Source organism: Oreochromis niloticus, linkage group LG17 (assembly GCF_001858045.2).
Source record: "Oreochromis niloticus isolate F11D_XX linkage group LG17, O_niloticus_UMD_NMBU, whole genome shotgun sequence".
NCBI lineage: Eukaryota > Metazoa > Chordata > Actinopteri > Cichliformes > Cichlidae > Oreochromis > Oreochromis niloticus.
In genome coordinates this window covers 15,984,488-16,000,540 of record NC_031981.2, presented here as the reverse complement: position 1 = coordinate 16,000,540, position 16,053 = coordinate 15,984,488, and the positions used below count along the sequence as shown (strand labels likewise).

General features: G+C 41.2%; 1 protein-coding gene across 2 annotated transcripts in view; it reads right to left on the bottom strand.

Annotated features, from left to right (window-relative positions):
• Positions 1 to 12,113, bottom strand: part of pawr (PRKC, apoptosis, WT1, regulator) — a 66,080-nt gene extending 53,967 nt beyond the window's left edge. Inside the window, exons 1-2 of one of the 2 annotated variants that reach the window (XM_019347131.2) lie at positions 11,904 to 12,113; positions 10,969 to 11,671 (exon numbers count right to left, since the gene is read on the bottom strand). In XM_019347131.2, the coding sequence (XP_019202676.1) occupies positions 10,969 to 11,535 (567 nt within the window). In that variant the 5' untranslated portion in view covers positions 11,536 to 11,671; positions 11,904 to 12,113. The remainder of the gene's footprint in view (positions 1 to 10,968; positions 11,672 to 11,903) is intronic. The other variant, XM_013275639.3, reaches the window with a different exon arrangement.
• Between the last annotated feature and the right edge of the window lie 3,940 nt (positions 12,114 to 16,053).

Sequence of the window (16,053 nt, the reverse complement as noted above, 5' to 3'; positions counted from 1 at the left end):
TTGCGGTGAGAAAAGACGAGAAAACCTGCCAAACAAAGCACTGGTAAGACTTGGAAACATCATCCTGTTCAGCAGCATTTCCCCGTCCGACTCCTCAACTTTCCCTCTTAAGCTCTGCAAACTGTAATCATGTTTGTCCATCATTTGTCGAGTGCAGGTTCGGTCACATGTGTTAAACCAGCTCCTCTGATAACAGCGATGTTCACAGAGCAGTTTGAGTGAGTCCCGTGGTGACATAACCCAGAGGCAGTGCGTGAAACCTGTTAGACTGCAGACAAAAATCAGCCTGTTAGTGTGCATTCACTCATGCAAATATAACTGAGGCTTATTGTCCCCAATGCAATAAAACCACAGCGTGAGCAGAGCTATGGCCGTCTCTGGCCGAATCGTGAATAAAGCTGGGCTCATTTCGGTCAAAGTGTACTTTGATATTTCAAATTTTAAATCTTTTTGAGACTGAAGTGATCAGATGTTAACAAAACCTGCTGAAAGGATACATTACTGGTTGAGTCTCTGGCATCTGAAAACTAACAGAGGTGCAACTTGCACTTAAATCTTTAACTTTGAGATCCACTGCTTCCTTACTTCCACATTCACAGCAAAGCTGCTAACAATTCTGGGAGTGCTTTTAACATCCAAGAACTGTTCTGGGAAGTTTTGCAAACCATAAACTTGATGATTAGACTTTTCTCAAACTATAAAAACCAGAAAGTTTGCTGAAGATTGTGCTGAACGTTTAGCAACTATGTGCAGTATTTCATCTCTGCTTTTATGTCGGTGTCTGAGCTGTTTAGGGATTTTTTGTAAATACCTAGCTGCACTAATAAAGTCAGTCGATAAAAAAGAAAGAAAATTAAAAGATGACTAAACAAAGTAGCATGAAAAATTCAGATTCAGGTACTCAAGGCAGGTTTAAACAAGTAATAAGGTCTTTAGTTTAGCACACTAATATAAAGACCTTTTATTACTTTGATATTCTTTAGCCAACTAAAATGAAGGCATTTTATTACTTTTAAAAACCTGCCTCGAGTACTTGGACCCAGATTGTTTGTTCATAATCTCTTCATTTCTCTCTTAACCATTATTCGCATCCATGTGCACCAGTAACACTGATTTTTTTAACATTTTTTGCAAACCTTCCTCTGAGGGCAAGCTGGACTAACTGTTTGGACACAGGTTCTCCCCTGTGCTACAACCTGTACAGTGGTCACCCAAATATTGAGGTTGCTGCAAAGTCAACCACTTGGTGACCGACTGATCACTACAAATGCTGCAGGTTGTCCCAGACAGGAAAAAAAAAAATTCAATGCAATTACCAAACAACCACCAATTTTTTCTAGTCACGTGGAGGTTGTCGACCCATTTTTGCTGTAGTGTGACTGAGCCTTTACTGAATTCTCTAAGTTACATAAGAAACGGTGCAAATAATTATGCAATCAGTATTATAGCACATGCCTGTTTACAGTTTTTCATTGCTACTTCAGTTGGAACTTGCATCAGTTTGTATGGCGTGATTAAACATCATGCTAGCTACTTTAACCTAATATCAAAAAGACCAAACAACGCTGCACAACTGAACTGAAGAAATGTAAAATCTGTCCATTTAAAAAGGGACACTGCATCTCTAACTTTAAGCTAACATTAAACTGTGCAATACATACGGGAAAACGTAGTCTGAAATATCTTGTCAATGTAGAGCACAGACCAAAGGATTCAGAAGCTACAAAATGTGACCCAGACTCTAAAATAGAAGAGAGTGGGAAAGGGAGGCTGGGGTCTCCAAGTAATTCTACTTTAATGAATACAAACAGACGAGCTCCCAAATGCCTACACAGAGCGGCCTGATTAGGGCTGACTCACAAATTCCCCACAGTTGTCAGCAAACACACAGGAATGTCCGACAAGTAGGTTACACACTGCAGACGCACCAAGTCACAACATTCGCCTCCTCGTTTGGTCCCCAATTTTGTTTCTTAACACCCCCTGCTAGGTTAGCGCTGTGTGCGTGTCTGCATGTGGTCAAACCAGCGAGATCCCCTGCAGCAAAGTACAGAGTGATCCCCAACAACTACACAACGGAGAGAGGCTTGTTTCTAAGAAGCGGAAGCATGAAACCGATTATCGTTTATCTGTGCGTGCCTCCACACACACACACACACACAAAAACAAAGTGCATTTTTATACACTGCATGCCAGTTACTGCAACACAAACCAGATCTTGTTTGTTTTCTCAGCTTAAATGCTGGTAATGAAGATGAAAATAAAGGAAATGAATTATGGCAGAGGCTCTGCAATACGCTGATATAAATGTCAAACAAAAAGGTGCAAAATTACTGAGTAAAGAGAGAGAGACGTGAACTTTAAAGCCAAAACAACGTCCCGAACCGAAGGTCAGATGAGGACGAGGCTATTCCCTCTGACATCGTTTTGGGCCTGCAGAGAAAACAGTCAGGATGGATCTTGTTAAACACTTATGGATGGTGGGTACTCAGTTAAACAGCCTTTGCCACATTTGACCAGTACAAACGCCACACGATTGATCATTTTCTGCTCTATTCAGCAGCTTGTTTTGAAATTCCAGGCCGACACTAATACAACAATACGTCAATTGATCGCAAACTTCTCCATCCTGGATATGCGCACACTAAAGAGTTAAAGATTAGCCAGAAAGATGGCAATTATCTCACTCAACAAGTAGCAGAAGACTCTCCAGCAGAATCCACACGTTTCACTATGTGTAAAAACAATTCTGCATCAGTGCACATCAGTGCTGAGGCTGATTGTATCACCTACATCTGATCACGTCTGTGATAACGTTCAGTGAGGTCTCGACTTAAAGCCGAGCCGGCCTCCAGGCAAACGTGCAGGATGGCTTTCACCTCACAAGATTTAGACTAATTCTGCATGGCCGTGCATTCCTGTGCACGCCGCGCAGGGGGTATGTCGTTCTTCAGTAATAATCTACAAAGTCCCTGAACCCACATAACTAAAGCGCAGCGACCTAGATAAAAGATACTTTGAACTTTGTGCGCAGATTGCAGCAAAACTCCAAAAGTAAATGTCAAACTGAAAAGGCGAGTGATCTTTTAATGTCTGAAATGAACATACTACTAACGGGATGAGCCAATTTTTAGTGACATCTTGCAGTTTTAAGTCAGTCACAATTCTTGTGTTTTTGTCCCTCTCAAGCAGAGTGAAACTGTCATGTATGGTCATTTATGTAATTATATATGGCAGAATTTACAGTCGTACAGTGCTTGATAATCCAAGATGGCTCTCCTACCAGTAACGATGGATGGTTTCATATAAGGTTGTAATTTTACTTGCTTTGTGACCCTTTTTTGCCTCCGTTTGTTTGTTTTTGCTTTATTTGTTCTGACAACAAGTAAATCCGCCAAGAGAGTTTGAAGTTTTGTCCCGTTTTTGAAACCAAGCCCAAAATCTCACAACAAACGTCCACAATGTACTCTCTGGTAAGAGTTTACATTCAGTTAAGGCTGAGCTGAACATACCAAAAAAAAAACAGAGTTTATTTTTTGTTAATCTAATCAAGATAAACCAATCAGTCCTGTGGTAGACAAGAGTGTTACACCCTCCAAGCCGGGGGCGCCAAACCCATTTTACATCGTTGGCCATATACAGCCGACTTTGATCCCAAGTGGGCTGGACCAGTGAAAATATCTCATGGAATAAATCCCAGATATTTTAATATATGTATATTAAAAGAAGTGCAATTTAAAACATCTCAGTTTTTCCACATGACAAAGAAATGCTGCTTTGGCCCTAAGTTTTAAGAAGTATGTAAATTTACAGAATAGTTCTGGTAGCTGATTGCGCTCACCGTTCTGCAATTAAAAATCTATAGTTTTTTTGCTAATTGCACAGACATCCTTTTTACCTGTTTTTTGTGAACCTGCTGTTAAAAATCAAACATTTCTATAGCAGACACCGAAAAAAAACAGGAACCTTGTTATTTAATGGTTTATCCATTTTAGCAGTGTTTATCTTTATCAGTAGGAAAGGCTGTAAAACTTAGGAAAACACAGTTTAAAGTGTAAAATTTATGTCCTCTTTCACATTTTCCAAATCCAGATTGAGCCAGTGGGCCATATTGGCCCCCAATTCTGGCCCCCAGGCCTTATGTTTGACACCGCCGCTCTAAGCAAACTAAGGAGGGGGGGACAAAAACAAAAAATCAATTTGGAAGATTTGTTGATGCCCCAGTTGTACGAAAAAGCTCATGTGGTTTCTTTACACCCATCTCCTAAATGTAAGCAGATATGAATCAGTAGCAAAGTGTTACTGCTGTCTGTTTGAAAGTAGACAAATTTATACACTCATTCTACTTTCAGGACTTTAAACATTGTGTATCAAATCCTTTTGGCTTCTTTTATTGATTTATCAATGATTTTAACTGTACAAACAGTCATAAATTCTCTGACCAAAGACCAAGTTATAAAATGTATACGTACACACAAATACACACACAGTAACATTTCCATCTCACAGCCTGTTTAACACTGATCTGATGCCTTCTGACAGCATAATGGCTGCTCACCTGGTCAAAGGTCACTTTAATGGGAGCAAGCATTTATGTAACAGTCTTACAAACTGAGCTAACCCACGTGTCACAGCCCATTACAAGGGTGCTGTGTGCTTTATGTGGTGTTGATAGGTGCCTGGTGGGTCGGTACAGACTTCATCGTGGAAGCAGATCGGCTCTTTCCTTCCTTTGCTGAGGCCACAGACAAGGGCTTTTGTAAACAATTCAAAATGCTCTCCTTGGAAACTGGTGCTTCTCGCTTGGAGGAACTTCACTTTTACGAACACGTGCTTTAATTAAACAGGTTAGCATTCCTGCTGTTCAACCAACAAATGAAAAGGAGGAAACAAAACACCCGGCCCAAATAGCCCAATGCTTACCTAAGCCTATGATAAAATCCCTGTGGTATTTACTGTGATGATGTGACCTTGTTTGGAAAAGGTTTTAAACAGCAAGCGAAGCACACTCCACCCCATGCAAATTTACATTCTTGCATGCTTTTGTCCAGCTGTGAACTGAGAGCCTTTAATAAGCAAACTACTGCAGACTTTAATTTCTACTGTCAGTTTATTGCAGCTTTAAACTTTAGCCAACTTTTTTGTGCCTTGCATTTACTGAACTGCACGTTTTAGGTCACTTCAACTATAACGGGCCTGAAGAGCCAAAAGTAAAAGATTCTTTTAAATTTAAAGCTTTAAATTCTGTTTGTGGCACTTTGCATTCATTTGCACAAAACAAAACTTTAGTCAAAGAGAAATATCAGCAACTTTCCCAACTGTGAGTCCGTTTGTTATGCAGATGAAAGTTAACTCAACGGTCTTGGACTGCAGCCGGCAATGACCAGATAACTTGCAGAGCAATTAGAAACCTATTGTCTTAATTGCTTTCAAAAACAGATCAAGGACAAGAACATGGACCTGGAGTTTGTGCAACTCACTGGAGAGGCAGCTAAATAATACTTAAGACTGGCACATTAGTAAACTGCTCACCCTGTAAGGAAGGAAACATAAGGACCAAAGCTAGCTAATTCACTTCAACTTTCAAAATAAGAGCAAGGAAATTGTCCGGCAGTGAAGCATGCACACAAGTTTTATATGCACTGATTCTACAGAGGAGAGAAACTTAATAGACATTTTGTTACAATTCTCATCTGATTTTTATGAAATTTTAAATCTATTAAACGTCATTTTCTAGCATAAAAGCATGGCTTGATCACCATGGTGATGATGATGATGGCAATGTTGTGCTGAGCAAAAACTGCCTGTTTTCATTGTAATATTTTGTAAAGTCACATCCTCTATTTTCAGTTTTTCCACAAATATGTTAAAAGAAAAAAAAAATCTGCTGATCTTCATCCATTCTGTGAAACCAATTTTAAACATTTTCTCTGCATCTGGATTTGGGTTGGAATGAACCAAACGTCTGCCCTCAGCATGGCCCTTCTCCAAACTTTCACCCTTCAATGAACTTCACCAAAGAACAAAATGGAGCAGAAACTAATTTGGGAACAAACAAGGCAGGGGTGTTTGAATTTAAGGTATTTGCTGATTAATGTCAGTGCAGACTGTATCTGTGAGAGCAGATGAAAGAACTGATGCCAAAACTCAACTGTGTACGAGCCCAGTTTGAGTTGCACCACACTGCACTTCATATACATTTATATACACTTTATCCTGAAATAGTTTTATTGTGTATCCTGACACGCACATGGATTTTTGGTGAAATTTCCATGTGGAAGGAATGCAGATGAAGTGTTTGAATAGACTGCAGCTCGCTCTCCGTGAACTCTGTGCAGCTCTGGATGGCTGTGACTGATGTGCTGATTAGCTCAGTTTGAGGTGTGTCCTTTTGTCTGCACCATTTTTAGTTCTCAGTAATGTGTCATGTGATGCAAACACAAAATATCTCTGTGTGTTTTTCCACATATTCACAACAGGTCTGTTGCTAAACCTGCATTTGCTGCTGGTGCCATTTCACAAGTTGCTCCTGACTGGTACCTCTGGCACGTCACATTTTAAGAATTACATATTTTCTCATTATATTCCTATTAAAAACAGTACACAGGCCTTGCAGTACAAAAACTGTATTTTTTACTATATTTGCATTTGAATGCCTTAAAAAACACCATTTAATTTATCAAAATACTGACACAGTCTCTGCATTTCTTCTGTTTTGTCTGCAGCACACACTGAACTACAGTCACATGAAAAAGTTTTTGCAGGACACTGTGCAGCAAAACTAAGTACACCCTTACTGCTGCCATAGAAATCAAGATATTAAGTAGCAGCCAGGTGCTACTACTCAATTGTCCTGAATTAACTGATCACCTGGAAGCGTGAGCAGCTCTATAAAAGCAAACGTTTTGGCAGTTTGTAGAGCTGGAGCATTCAGGTGTGACTGAACATAATGTCACAATTTTCCCAGGAGTGGGCGTCCCCACAAATTCACACTGAGGTCACACCCAGACTGTGTAATACTCGGAGGAAAAAAAATAAAATAATAATCATCATCTCAGACTCTACGCGCCTCAGCATGTAAAACGTTAATCTTCGTGACAGCCAAGAAAAAGACGGAACGAGTATGGCTTGTTTGAAAGAGTTGTCCTCTTTAGAAATATTTAGTTTAGCATTTATTAGTTTCAGTGAAGGAAGAGTTAAGAAATCCCGATCTGAATAAGCAGATGCTTCCCTTATCATTTCAGAATTGTTGCACAGGTGAATTTGGCCAAACTGACTAGGATTAAATCCAAAGACTAGTTTTGCAAGTGCATAATATCATTGTAATTGGTTCTTTTGAGCCATTTTCAGTTGAAAACACATTTTTCCTAAAACCTAGTTTAGTTTAATTTTATTTAGTCATGTCTGGTTCGTGTGTTAACAGGTTAACATGAGTTTGTATGAAGCACACAGTGTATTAACAACCCTGTGGTGTCGCAAATAACTAGGTTAAACAGGGAGCCCTCTTGTCTCCTGTATCATCCCATCACCAGAGTGTTAACTGCGTGAGCACTCGGCCCAGCATTGCACCTTAAACCTGTTGACCTCCTTTTCAATGACGCTGCAGACAAATAGCTCCGAGGGGCCAAATAGCTCCACACTCCCCAGCAGTGTTTGTGGAGCAGACTCAGTCATGTACATGAAACAAAGTTCACTGGCTGGAGCGGCAGACCACAACCTCATAACTCTCAGAGGTCATGAATTTTTTTAAAAAGCAACGGCACAATGACCGACATGAATCATCACCACAAGACTGCAGGCAGCGTGATCTGATGGGAAACATGCTTACATCACAACCCAAAACATTTTAAGATAAGAGAACTCACTGAATCTAAGCTCTTGTTTTCGCATTCCTCAGACACATATGAATGTGCGGTGCAGGTCAAAGGTCAGCATCGGCAACAATGCCCTCGGACCCGCAGGAGTGAGCAGGGTGAGAGAAAGGAGACACCGTCCCGGATCGCTGGAGGAGGTACTGACTGATGCAATGCAGAGCTGGGAGCTTTTATCGGGCCATTATGGCCTCAACAGGCAGAAGATTGGGTTCCCAGGATGCTATGAAATCCCGCTCAGCAGCTATTATGCTGCACAGAACGAGCGGGGAGATAATCCCAGGCATCTCTATTCACACCTGTCCACTAATATTCACATCACAAAGGCAGCTTGTGTGAGGAAGTCTTCATTTGCATAGTTTGCCCCCCCCCAATCCAACAGGAGGAGAAAAGAGAAAACTTTTCACAAAAGGAGTCCATCTGCCGGGCAACCGGTTTCTGGATTTTTGTGTTTCCATCTGTGTGCAAAGCTTGCAGGATCTCAAACCATGAGATAAAGCTTCCATAATTAAAGCTGGATTATGGGTAAACATTACTTTTAAATGGTGACACAATGCCAAAAAAATTTGAATATTAAGAAGAATATTAAACTAAAACAACAAAAGCACTAAGTTTTCTCAATACAGATAAAAAGTAGGAGCTGACGTTACTAATTCATCAATAAAGAGAACAATATAACATCAAAAAATTTAAATTTTATATTTTTTGTATAGTCTGAGTGTTATATTTGAGTTAATGAGATATACAGTAATTAAAATTGCAAATCTTTACTTTTTCCTGAAGGGGTTACTGCACCAGAGGCAGTGCAGGATATGACTTCAAACTGCAACTTTAGGAAGTCTGAAAATACTCGAGACAAATTTAAGATGCTGGAGGTTGATTATAGGAGTACACCCTTTAATGGTGAACTCAAACCAGGCGAGCATGTTTAAACCAAAGTCCAGTTCAGTAACGAGCGTTTATGCTTCATCGTGCTCGGTTCAGCCCACTAAAACAGATGAGATTGGGAATGGTTCACTGATCTCAGGCGTGGTAATCATCTGGTTTGATTGCACTTCCTTAAGACGAGCTGCTTCCGTGCAGTATGACTGAAATGTGATAAATACAGGAAGGCAGATGAGAGCACTGTACCCAGAAATAAACACAAAAAAGCCTCAAAGTACAAAGAATCATGGCGTCCACTGATCTGTGCACGAAAGGGAGACACATGAGCTCAGTGCAAGCACAACCTTAGATCCATTATATCCAGGAGGCTTATCATCTCATAGCTGGTTCACAGTCATTATTTAAAAATTAATAAATAAATTTGTTTGTAAACAAATGCATTTACGTAACTCTGACATAGCTGCCAAACTGATACGATCGTCTAAGCTGATAACCGTCTGACCCTGCTGACCGTCCGAATAACTGGCACGGGTGTGCGAAAGCATCGGAGACGTGTCAAAATGTCCCTGGGGATGCTCCTTCGAAATCACCGGCCTAACTATAACGCGAAACACATGCATTAATCTCATGTTACGCAGGTTTCTGATTGCCCGACTTGAGGAAAAGTTTGGCTTCCCATTCAGGAAATCTGTCACATTATATTTACCAGCAGAGGTACTTCAGCAGCTGAAGACAAAAGTCAAAGATTGATCTTTGGCTGCCTGCAGTCACCTGGGCTTTAGGTCTCCATTTGATCACCGCTAACGGAAGATAAGCGGAACAGTTTAATCACTGTTATCCAACTCCAGGTGCCGACGGTTGACAAAGTATGATGATCAGAACCTACCAATCTGAGTTGTGGAGTCGGATGAATACAAATGCTTTCAGCAATGAACCTTTTTTTAAATCTGCATAGTATTTGTCATTTTATTTAACAAATGTAGTGATCTGCCTTCAGCTGTACATAACTTTTAAATAACAATTAAAAGAGAACATTAACAGGAATTGCAAGGCGCTGACAGGAATTAGGGTATGTAAATAGTTTACAAGCACACTGGACACAGTGTTGGACTGCAAGCACATCAGCATCACCATAGCACCCAAGCCTAGTGCACAGAAAACCTGCAGTTTCTTTCATTGGACACTTAAAGCTGAATTAAAAACCAGCAGGTACGTCCATCTTTTATACTCTTACTCACTATACTTTTAGGGATAAGGACCTGCCTCGGGAAGTTCTACAAACTTTCTCAGACCACAGCACTTCCAGTTCTTTCTCTCTCTTCCCCGCTCACACAAATCAGCTCACCACCTCATCAGATCACCTCCTACCTCCCCCAATAATAGACGGTTCGCCCACTTTACTACATAATCAGCTGCCTATGGGCTCGATCTAGCATATCTGGCGCAGCCCAGAGTGCTGAAGCCCAGCATTACAGCCTGGCTTGTGACCAGTTTTCAAACGGCTTTGCTCGGCACTGCTGAGCACCTAATAACAGGATGTGGGGCTCCAACTGACAGGCTGGTCAAACTCCAAGTTGTGCTGCCCCAGGGGCATATTGTTCTGGGTGGCTATCAAATAGGAGAATGAAAGGTGGTCACAGACCACTTTGAAAGACACCAGAATACCATCCCCTTACCAAAAAAAAACAAAAAAACAAAAAGGGGGGGGGGGCATCTATTCCGAGAATTTCCGTGTAATTTGAGTGTTTTTTCAGTGTTGGCCAAGCTTCATATCAGAGTTCCTGCATGTGTCTGAACCACAGGAATCAGGCAGGACTGCGACATGATTTAAATCCAACAACAATGAATGTGCAACACACATACTGTACACCTCCACCCGCTCCCACCATCTGAGAACTGCTTTCATTTCAGTCCAGCAGAGGCTCAATTAAACCAGACACATGTATGGGAGGAATTTGGAGTGTAGGAAGGCAAGTGGTGTTCAAGTGCAACACACAGAAGCCACTATTTCCTTACAAAAATAAAAATAAAAATGCACAAGCATCAAGCATCCACCCATTTCCACATACAAGAGACTAACTTTCACTAATAGTTTTTTGGAAATACTTTTATTCCCAATAGAGAAAAAACATGACCAATCCCAAAACGAGCCTCCGAGTTATACCCATTCTGATGCTGAGGTGAATCTCTGCCCTCTTTTCCCCCGACTCACCTCATTGGATGGTATGTTCACGACACCTGTGGATCTCCTTTTTTCCCTTAGCTTCCTCTTCTCGATCTGTCCTTTCCCCTTCCTGGCGCTGGGCCCGGTGCTCTTCTTCTCCTTGCCCTTGCTGCTGGGTGACGGGCTTTCCTTGTCACTGTCGTTGCAAGCCATGGGAGTAGAGTCCTGAGTCTTCTCCGGCTGAGGCAGGGCCTTCTTCAGGTTGCTTCCCGGCGTGGCTGAGGGTGCCACGGGGTGGTGCATTTCCTCCTCGGGCCTCTTTAGAGAAGTGCCAGAGGAGGACCGAGCAACCGCGTAGGAGGAGGGGTGGCAGTTCCCAGCGGAGGAGCTTCGGTCCGGGTTGCCGTTGTTGGTGAACTCGGTGGCCGAAGGAAGAGGAGGAGGAGATGGAGGAGGAACGGCGTTGCGGCTGCTGTTTGTATTGCTGGCACCCAAGGGAGTACCAGTGGCTGCGGCAATGTCCCCCAGCATTTTGGCTCTCATTTTCTCCCGTTTTGCCTTCCACTCCTCCAAAAAGTCCGTCGCGGCGCTTGACTTGAATCCGCCTGTAGCCATGATCCCTTTTTTCTTATAAGTTCAAAGTCGAAGTGAGGAAAAAAAGTAACTTAAAAGTTGAAGTTGATATGAATTTTCAGCTCTCGGCCACCGTCCTAATTGCACCACATTCCTCAAGTGATTAACTCGGGAGCTGCTGAAAGGTAGAATGAAAATAAAGTCAGGACAAGTAAACTTTCAGCTGTTCATTATGGAGGCGTTCTCACCTCCACCTCGCGATACTCAGCGTGCAGGACGGGTTTTGTTTAAAAAGTAAGTTTACAAAGTCTGTTTATCTCTAAGGTAACTTTCCGCCCGAAAGAAGAAAGTCAGAGTGTGGAGAAGTGGACGAGAGAACAACAAAGGTCTAAATTCAGGTAGAAACTCACCTGAGTGGAGCTGTCTCGGTCGCTGAACTGCTCTTCACGGTCCAACCAGGTGTGCCCGAGCTGCTCTCACATGAACTGCTGTAGTCTGCGGAGCTGGGACCCGCCGTGCTCGCTCTACTCCTCTGAAAACACCGGCTTGAATCCCGAAAGTGCGCGAACACTTCCGACTGAAGCCGAAGCAGAGAAGGGGCGCTGTGTAATAACTCTTCACTGTTCCCACAGGTGCTTTCGGGTTTAAGGTTATTTGTTATAGCTTTTACAATACTTATCGGCGATATTTCCATAAAGATAAAGGTTAATATAGTTGTGTTAATTATTTTTATGATAACATTTCTGCATTTTCATGCTTCCTTATATGTAAGTTGTGTAAAGTGTATATGTACAAAGTTTCAAGCAGCCCAGATATTTTTTTTACAATTGTTTCTGTTGTTTTTAAATCATCAGTTATTTTATTTATCTATTTTTGTATGTGGATTCTTTTCTGTTTGCCATTTGTTATTGTTGCACAGGGGAACATATTTCTTCACTGTGAGTATGACAATAATTTTCTATAATTTATCTGTCTGTGTTACAAAAACTAGCCAAGACCAGTAAAATGACTGCAACCACTCCTTCCCTTTCTTTAATAAGGGCAAAGAAAGGAAAGGATTGCTTCCATTGTCAGTTAGAAATTTGATAAACATTTTCATTTGTATAAGATCTGCATTCATGCTCTTTAAATTAACTTTTTATTACCTTGCGGTAAGAAGAAAAAGTGTAAAGAAGAAGCATTGTCCCCTTTGATGAGCCACCCATTTACCCATTTACAAGAACATGATTAACAGCTTCGCAAGAATAAGGTCTGCTGTCATAACATGTGCATGTGTATTTAACAGTGCAAAAGCAACAACTCTTCACATGTACAGTTTCTTTTGTAATAAACATTCGTATTTTACTTCTTTATGATCCGAACAATGTGTCTAGGTCTAAAATTCTGTTCACCCCTGTGTAGTTATGCTGGCTTTGCATCACCACTCAGCAATCGAAATTCATTTTTTACAATTTCATTGCTGTTTTCATACTTTTTTTAGCCATCAGTTGGTCAAATTGGACCCTCTGGTGGGTCCAGACCTGTCCTTGAAAATCCATCCACTCCTTGCTTTAAGAGCTTTCTGTAATTCACTGAAAACTTTCTGTTTTGCTCTGAGAGTTGAGTGGAAGTTCGAGACCTTGAAAATGTGATTGTTAAAGTCCCCGTACACCTCTGCGGCTCGACTTGTGTCAACAGCAACAGTGTCGCTGATTTCACGTCTTCAGTGGCCCTTTGATCTTTGCACAGTCACAGTGGAACACTTCGGCACAAGGGCATTTCTCAACACCTTCTCTCACGCAGGTCCCACAGAGTCCCTTAGGCACCCGATAACTCACCCAACCAGCTCTGATCAGATGAAAAACCTGCTTTCAGGGAAACTTGATCCCCGGGTAGGGTGAGGGCAACTTTCGATGACTGAGCAGTTCATTTCATTTTTTTTTGTTATGACTTGACAATTTACAAGAAATGTGCGCTGCTCAAAGTTGAAACCTCGCTGACAGCGGAAAACTTCACTTTAAAAATCGACATGCAATTATATCTGTACTCAGTTGTTGTTCTGAAATATCTGAGTCCTCAAAGTTCTAAATAAGGCTTTCAGTAGACAGAACACATGTTTGATAACAATAATAAACCTCTATTACATTAAAAAAGAGCAAAAAATTTCAATCTGAGATCTCAGAAAGAGCCTTTAAACAGGGATATCACATAACTTAAGCTCTATGCATTTAGACCTGTACACATGGTCACGATGACATGCTGAAATTCAAACCGAGCATCAGAGTGAGGAAGAAAGATGATTTCGCTGACTTTGAATGCAGCACTTTGTTGTTGGTCTGAGTATTTCAGAAGCAACTGTTTTCCTAGGATTTTCCCATACAATGATCAACAATCTCTGAGGAGTGCTTCCTCAGTTTTGTTGAATCAATTCCATAACACATTAAGGCAAAAAAAACTGATGCTGGCAACATGCACCTAATAAAGTGGCCGGTGAGTGTATTTAGGGAGTTGTTTTGATGCAGTGTCCAAATTAACTAAACTGTTTATGATCATAAAAACTGTGCTGATGATTTCTGAGTCCAAATAAATCTCAGGATTGTTTGACTGCCATTTCTTAAACATCACACACTAACACAAAAAATTCAATTTCCGCTTAGTTCACAAAAAAAAGAGCAAGATTTCAGTTACACACCGCATATGTGGCTTCAGCAGATTTTCATCTAAATACTAAAGTGGGTATGTCTCAGAGTCTCAAATTTTCTCCTGAACTTATATTCCAAGTGGGAGCCGTGACCCATCTTGTTTTCCCTTTTCTCCTGAGAACTGGGCTTGTGAGGTGACAGGTTTGTGATTATACACCCCTCAGAGGCAGGGTAAAATCAATAAGACAATATTCATCTTGTAGTTGCTCGACCAATAAATAATCCACTGTCACAGCATAAAAAAATCCTGCGGATGATATAACTGACAGCTTGCTGGTTTTCCATTCCCTCTGATAATTTCCTGATACATGGACAATATTTCTAAGATAGCAAAATGCAGTTCTAGTGATGTTTGTAACCTGAGATTGAAAAGATAAGCCACAAGCAATCTTCATGATTTGTGTTTGTAACTTTTTGTAAATGATACAGATATTTTTATGCAATTACAGCCGTTTCAAACTAAAATGAGTCCCAAAGAGTAAAGATTGGTTTCAGGTGAGTTAGCTGGGTCTGTATTGTAGAGTGACTGTGGCTCTAGAACAGGTTGCTTCCTAATCAGAAGGTCAGTGGTTTGACCCCCAGCTCCTCTGGTCTGCATGTTGCGCGTGTAATGTTATAGTTAAGAAAAACAAACAAAACAACACAAATGGGTGAATAAGGCTTGCATTAAGAAAGCGTTACGAGAGCTTAAATAGAGTAGAAAGGCACTATATAAGCACCAGTCCATTATTCATTGAAAGTAACATAATTACAGTTACTTAAATTGCCCCAGTGAGCTGTGACACATCAGTCTGTGTTGCTATGACGATTTTATCTCTGTGTTTACATGAAAAGGCAATTAAAATGTTAAATGAATTAACATAAGTAGCTTTCCTATCATTAAGTAAAAGATATAAAATATGGGCGCAATGCTGGAATTTATAGTACACTCTTAGTCTTATCAGCCATTTAAAGCCGCCTACACCCATCCATCCATTCACTTCCGCTTATCCTTTTCAGGGTCGCGGGGGGTGCTGGAGCCTATCCCAGGTGACTTAGGGTGAGAGGTGGGGTACTCCCTGGACAGGCAACCACTTGCGCTCACATTCACTCCCCCATTCACACCTATGGACAATTTAGTGTTTCCAATTAACCTATCCCCACTATCTGCATGTCTTTGGACTGTGGAAGGAAGCCGGAGAACCCGGGGAGAACCCACGCAAACAGGGGGAGAACATGCAAACTCCATACAGAAAGACCCCGGCCCGATGGTGGAATTGAACTCAGGACCTTCTTGCTGTGAGGCAACATATTTACATATTGTTGGTGTTCACTGTCTTGCCTGATGACACTTTGGGACACATACTGAAGGAGCTGCGAATCAAAGCCACCAATCTTCCCATTAGATGACCTACGCTGTCTCCTGAGCCACGGCTGTGTGACTTCACAGGGCTTAGGGCTTCTTCATGAAACATCTTAAGGCCTGATCATTGCTTTCAAGAAAAGTGCTTCACAAATCCAGTATACTTCTATTATTAGTGCACAAAGAAAATGCCAGAGAAGCTCTCTTCGAGGACGAGAAGCGCAGTGACAGTTTTGTGAGGGAGTCAACAAATGATAAAACTGTTTTTAAGCTCAAGCACAAACTCAAAACAAGGAGTTAATATGATGGGAAGCCGCACAACAGCTACCAGCTCATTAAAATACAGCAGGTTTGCAGCTTTCAGTCGAGTCTATGTATAACTTTGTTTCTAAAAACAAGTCCCAAAGACATCATTATCATTTCAAACCTGTTCTGGAGTTCTCCTGCATAATGAGCCGAAGTTAGAGGAAGTGTAATTAATACAACATCCTGCGAGTCATTGCAGCATGCTGTTGCAAAGCTCCGTTGTTATTACTC